Source organism: Typopeltis vanoorti, chromosome 22 (assembly GCF_054136105.1).
Source record: "Typopeltis vanoorti isolate ZY-2024b chromosome 22, IOZ_Tvanoo_1.0, whole genome shotgun sequence".
NCBI lineage: Eukaryota > Metazoa > Arthropoda > Arachnida > Uropygi > Thelyphonidae > Typopeltis > Typopeltis vanoorti.
Window position 1 is genome coordinate 7,925,899 of NC_143570.1, and position 19,151 is coordinate 7,945,049.

Consider the following 19,151-nt stretch of genomic DNA (forward strand, 5'->3'; position numbering starts at 1 on the left):
TTATTGGGGACATACAAAATAAACTGAGATAACAAAACTTCACCATTTTAATTTTTTTATGTAAACTGCATTCCCTCCCCCATTATTCTGTAAGCTTCCACTTAGCATTTAGTCTTCAAAAAATAGTATTCCATGGTATAAGTTATAGGTCCATCTCAACTACTATAGGAGATGTACATTGTTGGCTTTAATTTTCCATAGAGGCTTTCCAGAGACTTTGCTTTATTTGATAAGTGTTCCAAAAAGACAGCACTTATTTTATGCGCTCAGTAAAGTTTACTTGACTAAAAATATGGTTCTGCACTTGGCCGACGTGCAGATCACGTATCCAGTTTGCAAAATTTGAATTGACTTACAAGATTAGAATTTTTGATCAATATATTAAAAAGTACTTGAGTGATGCTTCTAGAAATATGGAAACCTGGACAAGCATGCATAGGATGTAAGTTTTCCTAAACAGATGTGCAGTATCCTTGCCATATTGAAATTCTATTCCACTTGTTGCTTGGAAATGGAAGCTTTATCTACCTGCACAAAGTTAAGTGAGGGCCCTAGAAATAGGGAACCATGAGTAAGTAAACACAAGATGCAATTGAACAGATGTTCAAATGTCTGTGCTACAGTGCTTGATTAATGACAGTAATGCTAAAATAAACTTTGTGTTACCTAATACAATTTCTTCTAAATTAACTTTTGTAGTATTTTGCATTTTATATTTTGTATTATTTTACTTCGAATGTAATGTTTGACACTGTTACGAGGAAAACACTGATCCGGTGTGTGTGTTTGGGGAGAAGTAATAACATCAGCAAAACCAAGTAAAATAATGTGCTTTTACGTTGATTCATGTGAGTTTAGAGAAAGAGTTATAAAAATTAATTTGCAAATATAAAAATAACTCCAAAACAAACCTCAATAACACCAGTTTCTGCAATTTCCCATGTGTTCTCTGTTTCAAGCTGTCCACTAGTAGTTGAAACACTGTTGTCACTAATGGGCGCTTCTTGGTCTACAGTTCCAGGTGTTTCATTGCTACCCAAATCTTCACCAGCTTGTTCTGGAGATTCTTCAGATTTAATACTTGGGCTGGACATGCTTCCAGCTTTACTTCCACCACTTCCTTCCTCTGATGCAGGGCTGTTTTCACTACTTGGAGGTTGGTCATAAAGTTTATCTTCTCCTTGACCATCTATTCCACCACCATTGTCTTCAAGTCCTTTATGTTTCTTATTGGCATAAAATTCTGGGCCGTGTACAGTTTTCACATGTTTCCGTAAGGAACTTGGATCAGTATATCTTTTTGTACATCCTGGAGCCTTGCATACATATGGTTTCTAAAAAATAGTCCAGATTACTATATTATACAGTTACAGTTTACAGCAAATTAGTTGTAAAGTAATAGATGATTAACTGTACAAAAGAATAAGCTACTAATAAATAAATGTTTGGAGTGGTATTGGTGATTTGCAAAGATATATCACCATATTCTAAAAGATAAATAGATTTGATGATTTTTACATCAAATTTTTAATTTAAGGTTAAGGCTGATTATAATTGCAAAATTATAGTTCTTTGCAAAATTCATTGCTTTCCTCTTTTTTTTTTTAAATATAATTCAGTTGTTGGTGCATATGATTAAGGCATATGTTCCAGATGGCAGTTCCTCTTGTTTGTCGAATTTATTAACTAAGACTGACTTCAGTAAATTAACATCCCGTAAGCATATGTGGAAGAATATGAGTTTAGAAGGCAGGAGATCTTGGTGTAATGGTAAATAGAAATTTGAATTTAAGGGAACATGTTGTGGAAGTCATGAAGGCAACCCAGAGGACTGACAAAATTCAGAGGATACTAACCAACAGAGATAAGGGGATGGTGTTTTCATTGTATGAAGTCCTCATCAGACTGCATCTGGATTACTGTGCTTAGATCTAGTCATCAAGATTCAAAGGGGATGAAGTAGCTAAAGAGTAGACTAGGAAGGTCACACATTTGTTAAGGAAAGAGAAAATTCAGTATGAGCAGTGCTTAGCAAATAAGGCAAGGAAAAATCCCAGGGAGTATTTTTCAATATGTGGCTGGCAGAAGAAAGAATGAGTATGAGAAAATTATAATATAGTACTTAATGAAAATGGTAAACAGTTAACCAATACAGATGATATAGCTGAAGTATTTAATAAGCTTTTCATTCAAATATTTCATACTAGTGGGCATCATTTTATGCAAAATATGAGAAGGATAGAATAATGAATTAGAAGTGAAATGAGTAAGCAGAGGGCTTTTAGGTATTGTTTGTTTTTCTGTTTATGTGAATTCCACTCATAAAAGATTGTAAACCCCATTATACATTTAGTACCATAGGCGAGCTTAGATTAGATAATTCAGAAATGAAATCAAACTTGGAACTACTTCAAATGAAGCAGGATAGTAGTCTTTTATATATATATATATATATATATATATATATATATATATATATATATATATATAAGAAGGCTTTTCATTTAAAGGTAAATCATTATCTCCTTAGCATACTGTGTGAAATGTAACTCAGCTTGTCCTTGTATACTTGTGTATACTCCAGATGATGACCTTAATATGAAGGTCGAAACATCGGGAAATTAAAATAGTTATTTATAACACAGTTGTAAAGTCCATAATTTCTAAAATGAATGTCAAAATGGGTAGTGATTTATAAGGGAAAAGGACTAAGATCAGCTATGCCTGGGTGAGTAGAAACAGGAAATGTTAATGTATATTGCTTTATGGCCAGGTACTCATAGTGTGGTGGTGGTGGGGGGGGAGAATTAATAATTTTATGTTGAGTGCACTTACTTATGGTAAGCATATTATTGAAATATTGCAAATGTAATATAGAATCACATGATATTGGCAGATACTAGCTCATCGTCATCACTATGAACAGTTTCAGAGATCAAATGGTTTAGCACACAAGTTGAATACAGTTTCTAATGTGTGATTTGTAGAAGTACTTGAGATTTACTATATATGCCGTATAAATGAATAATATATAGATACAAGTAATAATATAAAACATTTTTTTAATATCAATCTCAAACATGAGAGAAGGTCACAAAAACTATAACACCACAGTTCCATGTGCATGCAGGTGGTTAGAGAAAGATGAAAGGAAGGTGTTAATATGTTTACTGTTTTATGAAAATACTAGTGGTGGTAGTCAGCAGTAGATGGCGTTGGTGTAGATGATGATGAAGGTAGTTGCGTTTTGTTGTAGATGGTGGATTGAGTGGTGGAGATGGAGAGTTGTAGAGCAGGTGCCCTCCCTCCTTTGGACTCCCTGGAGGTGTCACATAATAATAATAATAATATAATTATAATAGAGGTCTCTAAACTTCTGAGTGGGTATTATGAAATAGTGTCTGATGAAATTTTTTGTTATATGGAAGGTGGGGAGAGAACACAAAGGCATCCATGGAAGTTAAGTTTGTTTGCTGTTTAGGGGTAAGAGATAGATTTTTTTCTTTCTCACAGAGCAGTGAAAGTGGAACAGTTTGCCTCTTGAATTGGTAAGTTTAAGTGATGGTATGACAGCAAGTTTGGATGATGTATAGTCTTCCTTCTTGATGAGTTCTTGACTCTCTGGAGATCTCAGATGATGATAATAATAACGATTCATCCAAAATGTCCCTGAATTGTATTAAGAAGAGAATTATCCACTTTACACTCTCTTCTTAGACCTCTCTCTCTCTTAGTGACTCCTTCCAATTTTTTTCTCATACATGCTCTGTTTCTGCATTGTCTTTTTTTTTTTATAAGATGTTTGGTTCAGTGGAGGAGCACCATGTGCTCCTCCACTGAACTGGTCAACATTTTCCTTTACTTTTCTCTAATCATGCAGAAACACGGGCAGTCACTAGTCAACATCCATACATGTATTTCACTGCAAAGTTATTGAACCAACTTCTAATTCTCTTCCTTCATTCTGTCTACCTCTCTTCTCAGACGATCACAAACATCCATCCCCACAGCAGGATTCGAACCTGCAGCCTTTTGGCTGGAGAGCAGATACGCTAACCACTCGGCCAAACTAGGTTGGCAAATACAATGAATGGGTTCCTCCAGGATATAATCCCTCTTTCTTCTGTTAACAAGAGTCTGCAGTCCACATACTCTCAATGTGTCCTCATAATCTACATTCCATAATCCTGATATAATCTTTGCAAGTCTTTTTTGCATTCTTTCACAGCTTCTTGGAACCCATGAGAGCAAATGTGCACAGTAGTCCAAGTGGTCTTATCATGGCCTTGTAAAGAGACAAAATGACTTCCTTATCTTTACATGTCAAGTTTCATTTCAACATCACAATTATCCTTATCGTTCGAGTCAAATGCAATTTTTGCTACGTGACCTTTGAACTTCAAACTCCTATCCACCATTGTGCCAAGATCCCTAGCCTCATCAGTTTCTTGTAGCATAACCCACTTAATATGCTGCTGAAATCTCACCATATCATATCATAAGTGCATATCTTTACTTACTAAGATTGAAATGACAGCCATTATTATTTGCTCAATTTCCAGCCTATTCAAATCATTCTGTAAGTGCTAGATATCAGTAGCATGCATCCCTTGCCCTGCATCATCAGCAAACAATTGAACATCTGTTCCTAATGTCATTAATGTATTGATTGAACAATAATGGTCCAAGGACTGATCCTTGGCATACACCTGATCACCTTAAATCTGGCAGATTCACACTCATGACATGCCATTTTTGATACCTATCAACCATCCACTTATCGTAGAGAGTTTATATTCCCAATTCATATTCTCCAGTTTATGCAGCAGCCTTTAATGGGGTATTCTCTCAAATGCCTTAGCAAAATACAACAGTATCACAGTGTACCCATTTCTTTTATCAAACTCTGCTGTAACATTGTTATAAAAGAATTTGCTAAAACATAACTTCCCTTTAGTAAACACATTGTGTTCCTTGCAGAGTATAGCTTGTCTGTCAACCTATTTCTGTATATGACTTCTTACTAACTTCTCTAAAATCTTCACCACCACCACTTCAGAGAGAGAGAGAGAGATACTGATATACTACCATATCAAGATCTTTGGAGTAGATATCATGACCTCCTTGTGATTGTGCTACAAAAGCAATTGCTTTAGAGGAAGGGACAGAATATTGTTAAATTTGAGAAAACAAGAAACTTATTGTTCCACTGTATGGCTTTGATTAAACCAAATTCTGACTACTGTTTATAGATTTTGGTCATTCGGTTATTACTGTGTAAAAAGTCTCTGCAATGTTGGCTATCAGGATGAAATGTGATGATATAATCTGCAGATTTGGCAGATAGAAGAAGGAGAAGCAATATTATAGAGATGTGTATGATGGTGAGAGGAACTTAGGTTAACATAGAGGGAATTATATTCAGAGAGAAGAAAAAAATAGGAAAGAAAACAAAAGACTATCCCCAGAAGGATAATCTTTTTCTTTTCCATGTTATTCCTTTGCTCACTACATCTCTGAGTGAGCAAAAAAAAAGATTTTTATAAGTAGATGAAAGGGCATAAGTCAGTACTTGATTCAGAGTTGAGTTTTAGATAATATTTTTGATTGCTTGGAAGTTTAGTGGTAATAATAATAATCCAATCTGATGTTTTAAACAATGTGCATAAGCTATATGAATTTGCATAATGGATTTCTGAATTTGTATGAATTTACATTGTATATGAAATGATTAATGTACATATCTATATATATATATAAACTTAAAAAAAATCAGCAGATTATATTTTATTTGATAATAATAACATGTAAATATTATTATTCTTCAGAGTAAAAAAATACATAAAGTAATACAAACAATTTATTTACCTCATTAGAATGTGTTCTGTTCTGGTGTTTGGCTCTATCTGATGCATTACTGAATGCTTTAGTGCAACCTTGAAATTCACACATGTATGGCTTTTCTCCTGTATGTGATCTGAGATGAGTTTTGAGATTCTCCAGTCTTGAGTATGCTTTAGAACATCCCTCAAACTAAATAAAGAATATTTAATACTATGAACTAAATATGAAGAAATATTTTAACATATTCTGTAATAAAATATAACATTCTATTAGTAAATTTCAGATAGATAATTAAATTATGGATTTAAAATAATTCTAAAATATTTTTAGGCCTTACTAGCTATGTGGCCAGTAGGAGAAGAAATGACTGTGGAAGAATAACATTGCGGGATAAAAATGGGAATAGAGTAACTGATGCAGAGGACATAGTGGAATTGTTCAATGAACACTTTATTGGAGTATTTCATCCTGAAGCAGTCAGTTTTAATACTAGAGGGATAGGGCAGGTTCGAGGTTTAGAGGTACAAGAGGAGAGTGTGTTTCAAATACTACTGAGTACTCTGGATGACAGTAAAGCTGCGGGACTGGATGGTATTTCACCACGAGCTTTGAGAGAATGTGCTAGGGAACTATCAGTGCCTTTGACCTGGCTTTTCAATGAAAGTCAGGCTGCGGGAAAGGTGCCCATGGTAGCAGACTGGAAGCGTCTAATTATAGGCCAGTTTGCGTGTCATCAGTAGTTGTTAAGATCTCAGAGAAAGTAGTGAGGGACCGTATACAGCATTGGGCAGATGAGGGTGGTGTTATCCGTGAGAGTCGATATGGATTTCTGAAGGGTGCTATTGTTTTAGCAATATGCTAGCCTTTTATAATAAAGTTACAAGAGCATTAGATGAGGGAAAGGCATACACTGCCATTTTCTTAGACTTAGCGAAAGCATTTGACAGGGTGCCACATGATAAGCTGATATTCAAGTTGCAGCACATGGGTCTAGATGTCAGATTGGTCAACTGGATTCAGGATTGGCTGTCTGATAGGTATCAGAGAGTTGTGTATTGGTGGGCAATATCAAGGAAGCAGAAGGTTACAAATGGGCTTCCACAGGGCTCAGTAGTACTCGGACCTGTATTGTTCAACCTTTATATCAATGACATTGTCAATGGATTGCAAGGGGATATTCAGTTGTTTGCGGATGATGCAAAGCTAGGAAGGATTATTAGTAATAGTGCAGATGTGGTAACCCTGCAAGAGGATTTGAATAAACTAGATAGATGGGCAAATGAATCGGGGTGTCGGTCAAGACCTTACATAATGCAGCAAAATGTAAGGTCTTGAGGTTTGGGAAACATCGATGGGATGCTGCATACTCTATGGGAGGAGTTATACTGGAGGAAGTAGGGGAGACAAGAGATCTGGGGTTGATGATTGATAGAAACCTGAAATTTAGGGGACATATTGCAAAGGTGGTGAAGCTAACACAGAGGATTGCTGCAATAATGAGAAGGACACTGACCTGCAGAGATAAAAGAGTTATCATTCCGTTGTATAAGCAATGATAATTCTTCATTCAGATTGGCTGAGGGAATGTAGACTGCAGAGTTTGGTGGATAAAAGAAGGAGAGGTGATATGATTGAGACTTTTAAACCGTTAAGAGGTGGTTACAGGGTTGACACTGGGGAGTTCTTTCGCTTGGTTGATCAGCGAGAAGGAGTGATGACAAGAGGCCATCCCTGGAAGTTACGAAACAAAATTGTTTGCAAGAGGGTGAGGAGTGGTTTCTTTGCATGGAGGGTAGTTGAACCATGGAATGCATTGCCTGATGGAGTGGTGAGAGCGAGAACGGTCAATGAGTTTAAGGAGTGGTATGATAGACTTTGTGTTTCTCAGGGGGGGGGGGGGCGTTCCTCGATGAGTCTTGATAGACTTTGTGTTTCTTAGAAAGGACCTTCTACGATGAGTCTTTTGACTCCATGGAGGCCTGAATAATAATAATAGTTACTAACCTACAAAATTTTCAGAAATTATTTATACATTTGGTAAGAGAGATCTTTGAAGAAGACTCTCTTACCAAATTTTGAAGATATTTCTTATTTTGAAGATAAGCTCGGCAGTATTAACATAATTTGAAAAAAATTAAAAAAAAAAAATGCTCAAGTGTTATCTGACTATCTTCACTTCTGGAAAGGGGAAGAGCAAATACAGTAATCAGATGTTAGGATGAAGTTGAAGTTCAGATATCATTGGATGTCAGATTGGAGTTGGGAAGGATTAGGTATTACAAAGTTAGATATATATAACTCACTGTGCTTTTGTTCAACATTGGTAACCGCTGTTTGATAAGATACATTTCAAAGATAGGTATTATTTCTGGGAAAATTCCCATGTTACTCCTCTTAAAAGCTATTATTTTTACAGCTATTTCACCTGCTTTCGTTTAGGAGTGCCTCTTTTTTGTGTCATTGGCTTTCTACTCAAAAATTCTTAGGGCATTACTGATATATTATAGAGACAAATATATGCAGAATAATAGAGGAAGAAATTTCGGACATGCCTTGCTTGGATGTTGTTGGCTGTCTTCTTTCCATAATGTGCATACTTCTGCTGTTGGGCTGTTAAAGGAAGGGGATTTTTGAAAAAAGTGGGGGGGGGGTTGAGGTAATGTGGGAGAATTAATTTGAAAAAACCTGGCTTTTTTATATAATATATATATATAATATTATTATTAAGGGTGGGCAGAGTGCTTTTTTTTGAAGGGGGAAAGAGATTGAAAAAGGCGGCTGAAGATAGAAATTGTTTTTTTTTTAAGGAAGGGTTTATCCCCTGACACCTTTTCTGATAAACCCTTCCTTAAAAAAACAATTTCTATCTTCAGCCCCCTTTTTCCATCTCTTTTCCCCTTCAAAAAAAAAGCACTCTACCCACCCTTAATAACAATATTATATATATATTATATAAAAAAGCCAGGTTTTTTCAAATTAATTCTCCCACATTGCCTCAAATTCCACATTCCACATTGCCACATCCCCCCCCCCCAACTTTTTCCAAAAATCCCCCCCTTCCTTTAACAGCCTAACAGCAGAAGTACACACATCACGGAAAGAAGACAGCCAACAATATCCAAGCCGTGTCCGAAATTTCTTCCTCTATTATTCTGCATATATTTGTCTCAATAATACATCAGTAATGCTCTAAGAATTTTTGAGTAGAAAACCAATGACACAAAAAAAGGGACACTCCTAAATGAAAGTAGGCGAAATAGCCATAAAAATAACATTTCAAAGATTTTTGATAGGGAATTTTAAGATATATAACTCTCTTCAAAGAATGAAGATTATCAAAGATTGCGGAACTGAAAGCATAAGCAGTGCATCGTGGTATGAGAGATATGGCACTAGGGATAGTCTCAGTTGGAACAATAAAGTCAAATGTCTTGGGGGATGACAGACTAGATGTTAGATTGGATTAGGAAGCCAGATGTACTTTTGTTCAACAGTGGTAACTACCATTGGTGAAGACACATTTCAAAGATTTTTGATAGGGACTTTTAAGATATATAACTTTCTTCAAGAATTAAGATCCTGGTGGAGATAACCCACAAAAAATAAGAAGTCTTATTGACTGGGTTGTTATTGACAGTAATATCTTCACACTGGTTCCAGATATAAGAATACACAGATAGTTAAAAATAAGAAGTGATTACTATTTAATTTTGAGCAGGATAAAAATGAATTCATAATGAAGAAATAACATGAATAAACTAAAAACTAGAAATCAAGTAATAACACTTAACATTCTTAGTGAAAAATATTTGAAAACATTTGAACAATGGAAAGTGTGCATTCACTATTACACTGAATGCTAGTTTGTGGGTTGGTGTATACCACTGGTAGATACAAGTGTGTTGCGATGGATTAAGGAAGACCAGACTTGTTGTTTCCCTGTTTTTTTTTTTTTTGTTTTTTTTTGTTACACTGTAGAGGATGATTCACTATTTCAGCTGATTCTCTGAATGCTCTTGAGTAAAAATGGTAATCAATGTATAAAAGTTTTATAAAGGCTAATTTGAAAGTCAAATTCTGCATGACTGGAATAGAGTTTTCAGTACCCAATTATAGATAGGGAAATAAAAGTGAATATAGAATTAGAGAAGAATAGAATTTCCCTACTGAGTGTTCCAGGTAAAATTTATGCAAGCATATATGAGAAGCTAAGAAAAATGGTGAATGAAACAGAAACTTGGGAAGAAGACAGGGGCGTGCCAGCCATATGTGCAATGTGTGTGATGCACACAGGTGCCATAATAGTAAAGGCGCCAAAGAGGAGAGAATGCTTAAAAAAACGTTTTTTTAAAGTGATTTTTTTATTGGAGGGGGGGGGGTAGGGGCACCAACTAAAGTTTTGCACACAGATGCTGGACACTACTGGCGTGCCCCTGGAAGAAGAACAAGCTGGTTTTACAGACCAAATAGGGACTGTCAGGATTTTTATTTTAAAGAAATCAAGGAATATGATGAAAATCTGTTTTTTTGTCAATTAAGAAAAGATGAGGTGCAAGAGAAAAGCAGTTCAAAGCACTACCTGTATATGAAAAAAACTTTCATGACTACAGCCAAATGTGAATATAAATTTATTGCCAGCATACTAATAAATTATATTACACAAAAAATGTGTTATAAATTTCATACAAATTAAATTGCAATACATTTTTGGCAAAAGTTACAAATTTCTTAAGGACATACAGAAAACTATGTGGAGAGACATTTCAGTATGGAAAATGTCCATATCCACTCATAACTGCGATGCAGCTCTCACAATGCCGTACCATGCTTAGCACCAAGTGATTCAGGAGTTCTTGAGATAAACTGTCCAACTCCTCCTTCAGAGTAAGAATAAGGCTTTGTTTGTGTTTTCTGGAGGGAAATTTTGAGCAGCAATATATCTCCATATTGCACCCCAAACATGTTCTTTGGGGTGAAGAGCTAGGAAACATGCTGGCCACCCAATTTAATATCCTCAGTCCAAAGAAGTATCTCCACTTCTAGTGTATGATGTGGTGTGGCACTGTCATCCATAAAAAATGGTACTGCAACAAAGTTGCAGTATCGTTCACCAATCATAGTACCTTTTTTCCAGCACTTGTAGCTCAATGTCTCCATTAAGCATAATACTTCCCCATACCATGACCCCAGCACCGTTGTAACTATCCCTTTCAAGAACATTCTTATGATGATAAACAGTACCAGTTTCATGGCAGATCAAGTGTCATTTAGAATTGGAGGAAAAAACGACTGTCATCTATAAAGAGTACATTAGCCCATTGGTGTCTTGTCCAATTTTTATGGATACAACTGCACTGAAAATGTGCTCTACGATGAGAGCTCTGGATAAAGCAATGCAGACTATTGGATTGGGCATATAGGCATACTTGTTGCAGTCATCTTACCTGTTGAGATATCTGCATACCTGTGCTTGAATGGAGTGGACTTGCAAGCTGACCTGCATTTGGTGCGTTGATTACATTTTGCTGTTATAATCAAAAACCTGTTTTTGTGCTCCATGGTAGAGAGAGTGTGACCTCTTAGCCAACATCTGGAACACATTCCATTAGTTTGAAATGCTGCCCAGTGTCTGGATACAATGCTATGTGAAATTCCAAACTCTCTGGCAATATCAATAATTCTGCAGCTTTCTTCAAGCCGATAATTCTTCCCTTCATGAAATTATCTAGATGATGACTTTGAGAAATTAAAAGACATCCAAGTTTGCAACTTTATTCCTTCACAAAGATGGCTTCCTTCAAAAACAATTCACTTAGGGCAGCCTTTTGTCTTTTATCCTGTTGAGTGCTAACACATGACCCCCTTTGCACATGATTTGAAATTTTGAATGTGTACCCGCTTTCTCCTCGAAATAGTGAGTTATACAAATTGCCACAAGCTGATCTGTCTGCATTTTCGATTGCAATCTTCTAAAATAACATTCATCCTTAGGTTTTGGACACCAGTGTACAAGACAATATATAGCATATACTGAAGCTGTATGTCAACAGTTACAATTGAAGGATCTCAGTTCATCAGATGGAGATTCTTCAGTTATAAAAAGCTTAGGTGTTGGCAGTTGTTCATCTTTGATTTTTATGGGAAGAATATTTAAATATGAAATGAAATGAAATTATTAAACTATATTTATTAAATGATTAAAGATTTTAATTATTTTATCATTATTATTATTATTATTATATCACACCTCCAGGGAGTCCAAAGACTCATCGAGGGAGGGCATCTATAAGGGCATCATGATTGTCTTTAAGAAAGATAATCATGTATAAGACAAAAGTGTGCCTGCTATCTCCAATGCTATTCATTATCTATATGGATCACATTATGAAGAAAAGTAGATCAAACCTGATATCAAAATTGGCAATATTAAACTTAATTCTTTACTTTATGCAGATGATATTGCATTCCAAAATACAAGATTTCATTTTTCTCCTAGAAGTCTTCAGATACTTTTAACTAAATTAAACAGATTTGGCTGGAAGATCAGCAATAAATAGATGAAAACTATGAAAATAAGAAGAAAACGGATACCACATTCTTAATGATGAACCTACAGAGTAAGGTGAAATATTTCAGCTATTTTGACATAATTTTTAGTGAAGATGGCAAATTACAACAGAATTAGCAAAGCTAGTAGAAAGCCAAACTAAATCAATTTATATGGAATAAGAGAGAAATTAGTCAAAACACTAACAACAAGTGTTCAAATCACTTTTAACTTCTGGAATTGAGAGCTAAGATAAAAATAAAACACTTGATCAAAGACTGGAAACCACAGATGTGAGAGTTCCCAGCAAGATTAGAAGAGTGAATAAATTATTTCAGTGGCAGAATCATATTAAAAATGAGGATATTGGGAAGGAACTTTACTGCTGAGATTATTATTATTATTACTATTATTATTTTCGGGCTACTCCAGCGAGTCCTTAGACTCATTGAGGGAGGTCCTAAACATCATCTCCACACAACTATATGACATTCACACAGTATCCATCATACTTTGCCTTGAACTCATTCACTGTCATAGCACCCACAACAGACTCTGGCAGCTTATTCCACTCATTTACCACTCTAAAAGTAAAGAACCCAGCTCTAACACCACTGCTAACCACACTCTTGTCCAGCTTCCATAGGTGTCCCCTGGTTCTCCCACCGCCAGTCCTGATCTCAAAAATATCCTCTGAATTAATCTTATAGAATCCTTTTAGCAATTTGAATGTCTCAATCATATCTCCCCTTTTCCGCCTGTCAACCAGTTTCTGCAACCCACAATTCTTCAACCTGTTCTCATATGGTTCATTCCGTAGACCTGCTATCATCTTAGTCACTTGCCTCTGGATCCTCTCCACCTCCTCCCCATCAAGAAGGAACCGAGGTGACCAAATCTGGGCACAGTAGTCAAGATGAAGTCTTATTAAGGCTCGGTACAGAGGTACAATAACTTGCTTGTCTCTGCTTGTTAAAGTATTTTTCAACAACCAAGTGAGTTGATGAGCTAATTTAGCTACTTTTGCAATGTGCCCCCTAAACTTCATCTGCCTATCCACCAACACTCCCAAGTCCCTGGCCTCATCAATCTCTTGGAGTACAGTTCCACCCATGTGGTATACTGCTGCTAATCTTTTCACCCCAAAATGCATAACCTTAGATTTTGTCACATTAAATTGACATCCATTCTCCTTAGTCCAGAACTCTCCAATCTATCCAAGTCATCCTGCAAGACTTTGACATCTTCTGCATTCACTATCGCCCTCCCCAACTTTGCATCATCAGCGAACAAATGAACTGTTCCACTTAGATCTTTCCCTATATCATTAATGAACAGATTAAACAGCAGTGGTCCAAGAACAGAACCCTGCGGCACACCACTAGTCACAGGCCGTCTTTTGGACTCCACTCCTGAATAAACCACTCTTTGATATCTCTCCATCAATCACCCACCTATCCATCTCACCAACCCTATATCCATTCCCATATGTTGTAGTTTACGGATTAGAATTCCATGTGGTATCCTGTCAAATGCCTTTGCCAGGTCCAGCAGTATCACTGTAAACCCATTTCCCTTATCCAGTTCAGACATCACCTTGTTATAAAACTTGAGCAAGTTACTCAGGCATGATCTACCCTTTACAAAGCCATGCTGTCCCCTGTACAGTATCTCATTTTCATCAATCCATTCCTGTATTTTTCTCTTGACTACTTTCTCCAAGACCTTGACAACAACTCCTGATATGCTGATCGGTCGGTAATTTGCAACCATAGTCTTGGATCCTCCTTTATGCAGTGAAACTATTTTCCCCTCTTTCCATGCCTTTGGGACTAAACCAGACCCGAGACTCTGATTAAACAACATGGTCAAGGGCACTGATAATTCCTTAGCCGCTTCACGCAAGACCCGTGATGGTATACCATCCAATCCCACAGATGTATTCACATTAAGGTTCTGTAATAGACTATTCACCTCCACTTCATTCATCACAATTCCCATATAAACTAACGGCTCCTTCATTTTTTCAATGTCTCCACCTGGATGATATACTTTTGCAAAGTGCGTGCTCAGTAACTCCACTATATCGTCTGGTTCAGTGACCTCCTTACCATCGTCATTCCTTAAAATCATTTTGCCATGTACAGTTTTTTTCTTGCTTGCAGCATATTGAAAGAACTGTTTGGGATTCTCTTTTGCTTGCATAGCTAGTTTCCTTTCATAATCGGCTTTGATGTTTTTACCACACTCGTTACCCTTCTGGCCTGCACTTTATACCATTCATGTGCCTGCAGGTCACCCCTTTCTTTAAATTCCCTCCATAGTTGTTTCTTTTTTTGCATTCAAGAATGTATGAGAGCAGAAGTAATCTAAGGTAATATTATTTCTTAAACAGAATGAGAGAAAAGGAAATTATCATGCCACCCACCATATAGAACTTGCTGGAATATTTCATACAAATAATCTTCTATTTCACCAATCTTTATTTATACATCCATCTGCTATCAATCCTCATTTCCTTTAATTTGTACAGCAACTTGATATGTGGCAGTCTGTGTATAAAGATATACTGTATACATATCTCCTTTTTCCAATATATTGTCAATGGTAGATGGCATTGGTGTAAATGAAGGTAGTTGTTGGTGGAGTGGTGGAGATGGAGAGCTGTAGAGTAGGTGCCCTCCCTCGATGAGTTGTTGGACTCCCTGGAGGTGTTATATAATAATAATAATAATAAAAATTTGTTGTAGAAAAGAAATCTGAGATTCCTAGATTAGGAGGGAGGGAAAAAAATCTTGCCAACTCAATTACAGAACTGGCTAACTCAGTTTTAGTTGAAAAGTCTTTAAAAACGTTATTTGTATCCTTGATGGGATTTCAACTGCTCCAACCATAAATGTTCCGACCAAAAGGGAAAATTTTTCTATCAAGTGAGCCATGGAAGCTCCAAATTCAGTATGATGAGTTTAAAAGTCAAAGGATTTTTCATTACTCTTATTTCATTTTCAAAGCAGGTATACAAAGTTTGTTATATCTTTTAAATCTAGTTAAGCTTATGTTTTAAATAGATTTATCAATGCAAATATATATTTGACAATTATATCAAAGAAATGGTGAAAATTCTAGCACGCATAAGTACTCTTAAGTAGATTAAGATTTTGATAAGCAGAGAACTCTGCCCTGGAGAACCTGGAACTCCTTCCTGGAGAACCAAACATTTCACTTCATAGGCCTCCAGCAAGCAGAGTGGTGGTCTCAAACCAGGAATGAAAATCAACTAATATGGAGTTTACAAATATTACTCAAAATATATGAAACACTGATTAATTGAATGCACTTTTTTTTACTCTACAGAAAATTTGATCCTATTATGTTAATAAAATAGCTTACCTGATAATCTGTCCCTACAGAAAGCATTATTAAAAAATAAAAATTAAACATTAGCATGGCATCAGAAATTACAAAGCATTCACGATATAAAATATTCACAATATTATAATTTTTCCTTTATTGCAGATATTTTATGCACAAATATACTACAGTTAATAGGCTTATTGTTTGTGGAAAAATAAGGCTAAAATTACTACAGCAAGTAACGTTTAATTTTAGTGGGACTGGCATTTTAATAACCAAAAACTGAATTCAGCATGTGAAAAACAAATTAATTTAATTCATTTTTATTACTGTGGGTACATGTATTTGTATTCACTTGATATTTATCCACAAAATGCTGTTAGAATTAATGCAGTTTCTCACCAGACACAGATGTGCCTAGAGAGAGAAATTATTATTATTATTATTATTATTGTCATCAGTATCCAGGCATTTTGGAGTCTGAGGGCTCGTCACAGATAACTCACCAACTAAACATTATTCATCCAGTGCCTGTCATATCACTCCTTAAACTCATTCACTGATAAAGCAATGTTTGGTTTGGATTGCAGATGAAGCAGCTTAAGACTAAAATGCCATTGACAGACACTAATAACCACCTCTGGTAACCTACTCCATTCATTCATTTAATATAAGCAAAAAAATATGGTCCTCACATCTTTACTAATCACACTATTCTTCATCTTCCTGGAGTAACTACCCTTATACTTTCTCATCATATCATGTATTAAAAGTTTCTTCTACATCTCTCCTATTAATTCCTTCCCTCCCCCATTAAATTTTGTTTCTATCATATCCCTCTTTTCCACTTATAAATCAAAATTTGTAATCCACAAACTTTCCATATACCAAATCTGTATCCAGTAGTCCAGATGTGATCATATTAAAGCCTTATAAAGAGGAATGATAACTTCTTTATCCATTGCTGGAAGATTACCCACTTGGTTATACTATAAATAAAGATATCAAAAAATTATATACTGGGTGATTATAAAATAACGTCAGAGTTATTTTATAACTCTGATAAGTGTTCAGAGCCCTCTAGCGAGTAATGTATTGGATGAAACACACCAATATTCGATTTAATGAAAAAAAAAAAAAGTATCAAAAGTCATCAACAGGGGAAATTTTGGCACTGTTTACCGAGTAAAATGCATTAATTTGCATTATCGCATTTCTTGTGAGCGATCATGCAATAAAAGGAAAGCCTGCGAGATTTCTTATCATTCGTAGAAGAACTGCTTTTCGATGCCTCTTACCTTACATGAGCGTGATTCGTTAGTCAAACTCTACTATCAGCGGAACAATAATGCCAGTGCTTGTCTTCATGATTTTCAGCGTATGAAAAATTTACAAAAAGGATCGATTAGCTTAGCAAACTTACAAAAACTGATTCGGCGATTTGAAACTACTGGAACTCTAGCAGTGCAGGTAGGCAGGGGACACAAACCAATCAATCACCAACAAGTTGCAACTGCTATTGTGGAACAGGAGATGGCGAATGTGCAGGGTACCAGCAGTGCACGAGCAATATCTCGGCAAACGGATATTGCATACACAACGACGTGTAAAATCCTACATCAGATGTTGAAGTTTTACCCCTATAAAATCAGTCATGTTCAAGAATTGCGCCCTGGTGATGCGACCACACGAATCGACTTATCTTTGAGATTCTTAGCATGCATGGAAGTGGATGATGCATGGCCGTGGCAGATTTTATGGAGTGACGAAGCGCACTTTTATTTGAACGGCGATATTAACACACGCAACTCTCGCATTTGGGCTGCAACTAATCTGCACGTGTGTCTGCAGATGCCTATCCACTCACCCAAAGTCACAGTATGGTGCGGATTTACAGCATCTTTTATCATCAGTCCATACTTTTACGAAAAAAATCACCAAAATGGACCAGTGACCTGTTCCGTCAACTAACAAGTATGCCAATATGCTACAGAACTTTGTGGTTCCACAACTGCAGCAAAGAGGATGTCTCGATTCGACCATCTTCATGCAGGATGGTACACCACCCCACATCGGACTTCAAGTACAGTGTGTTTTGCGAGAACATTTCTCTGACAGAAGAATCATTAGTTGTGCATTTCCCACACCATGGCCACCGAGATCACCTGATCTCAATCCTTGTGACTTTTGGCTGTGGGGATTTCTTTAAAGCATTGTGTATCAAGGACATGTACCTGATATTCCAACTTTGAAAGATTGAATAACGTTACACGTGAGACAAATCAATTCAGATATGTTGCAAGTCACTGTGGAAAATGTTGTGCACCGTATGCAGTTCCTGGAACATCAGAATGGTGGTCACATTGAACCTCACTTGTAATTAACAATAAATGTCATGAAATTGATGTGTGCTGTCTCTCATTTGCCATTTAGTCATTCATTAGTCACACCTACTAAAATTAATTTGGCAGCGCCAAAATTTCCCCTGTTGGCGACTTTTGGTACTTTTTTTTTTCGTTAAATCGAATCCCCATGTTCCACTGCGTATGTCTACCGAATATTGATGTGTTTCGTCCAATACATTACTCGCTAGAGGGCTCTGAACACTTGACGTTATTTTATAATCACCCGGTACTTGGTTTAATCCTTTATCCAAGTGTAAGCATACAAAGTTTGTGCCTAAAGTATTTTCAGGACTACTTATACGAATAGCCAAAAGATGTCACACCTTATTATTAAAATACTCTGGATTGTCATGAAAATACTTCAGGCACACTTCAACTGTCCAAACTATACCTTACACAGTTCCTCCTATCACAACAGCAGCATCTCCCTGTTCAATCTACTCCAGCTCAACATTTCCTTGCATGCTTTGTTGCATTTATTTGATGTCTATTTTTCTAATTTTGATAACCACTCTGATCAGCAGGATACTATCTCTGAAGCTCGATTTTCTGCAGCCCTAATACCTAAGCAGCAAGGTTGTCTTCCTTGATACTTCATAATCTACAATATGAACTGGCATTCCTTCTCAAATTCCTCAGATCAATCTAGTAGGGATGCTGTTAGCAATGATCTAACAAATAGTGAAGTCTTGAAAAATTCACTCATCTGCTCATCTGTGACAAGTGAGAAGTTTTAGTTGGCCGAGTAGTAAGCATACTCTTCAACCAAAAGGTTATTGGTTCAAATCCTGACATGGGCATAAATATTTTTTATTGTCTTTAGGTGGGAGATGAATTTCATTACTTGGTGTGTGAGACCACTACCCTGCTTAATCGAGGGCTGAAGTGGTTGGAGAGTGTACCTACTCAGCTAACCAGGCCAGCAACTGTTGTGTAACTGTTTGTTGATTATGAGTGATTTTGTCATAATGGAATGTCATAAATAGTAGGATAGGTATCAT

At 36.2% G+C, this 19,151-nt stretch overlaps 1 protein-coding gene across 4 annotated transcripts in view; it reads right to left on the bottom strand.

The window, feature by feature from the left end:
* LOC150094140 (uncharacterized) overlaps window positions 1-19,151 on the bottom strand; it is a 285,741-nt gene that overhangs the window by 33,025 nt on the left and 233,565 nt on the right. For all 4 annotated transcript variants that reach the window (XM_090411829.1, XM_090411832.1, XM_090411830.1 and 1 more), the window contains 2 exons: window positions 5,869-6,033; window positions 912-1,334 (listed from right to left, as the gene is read on the bottom strand). In XM_090411829.1, the coding sequence (XP_090267955.1) occupies window positions 912-1,334; window positions 5,869-6,033 (588 nt within the window). The remainder of the gene's footprint in view (window positions 1-911; window positions 1,335-5,868; window positions 6,034-19,151) is intronic.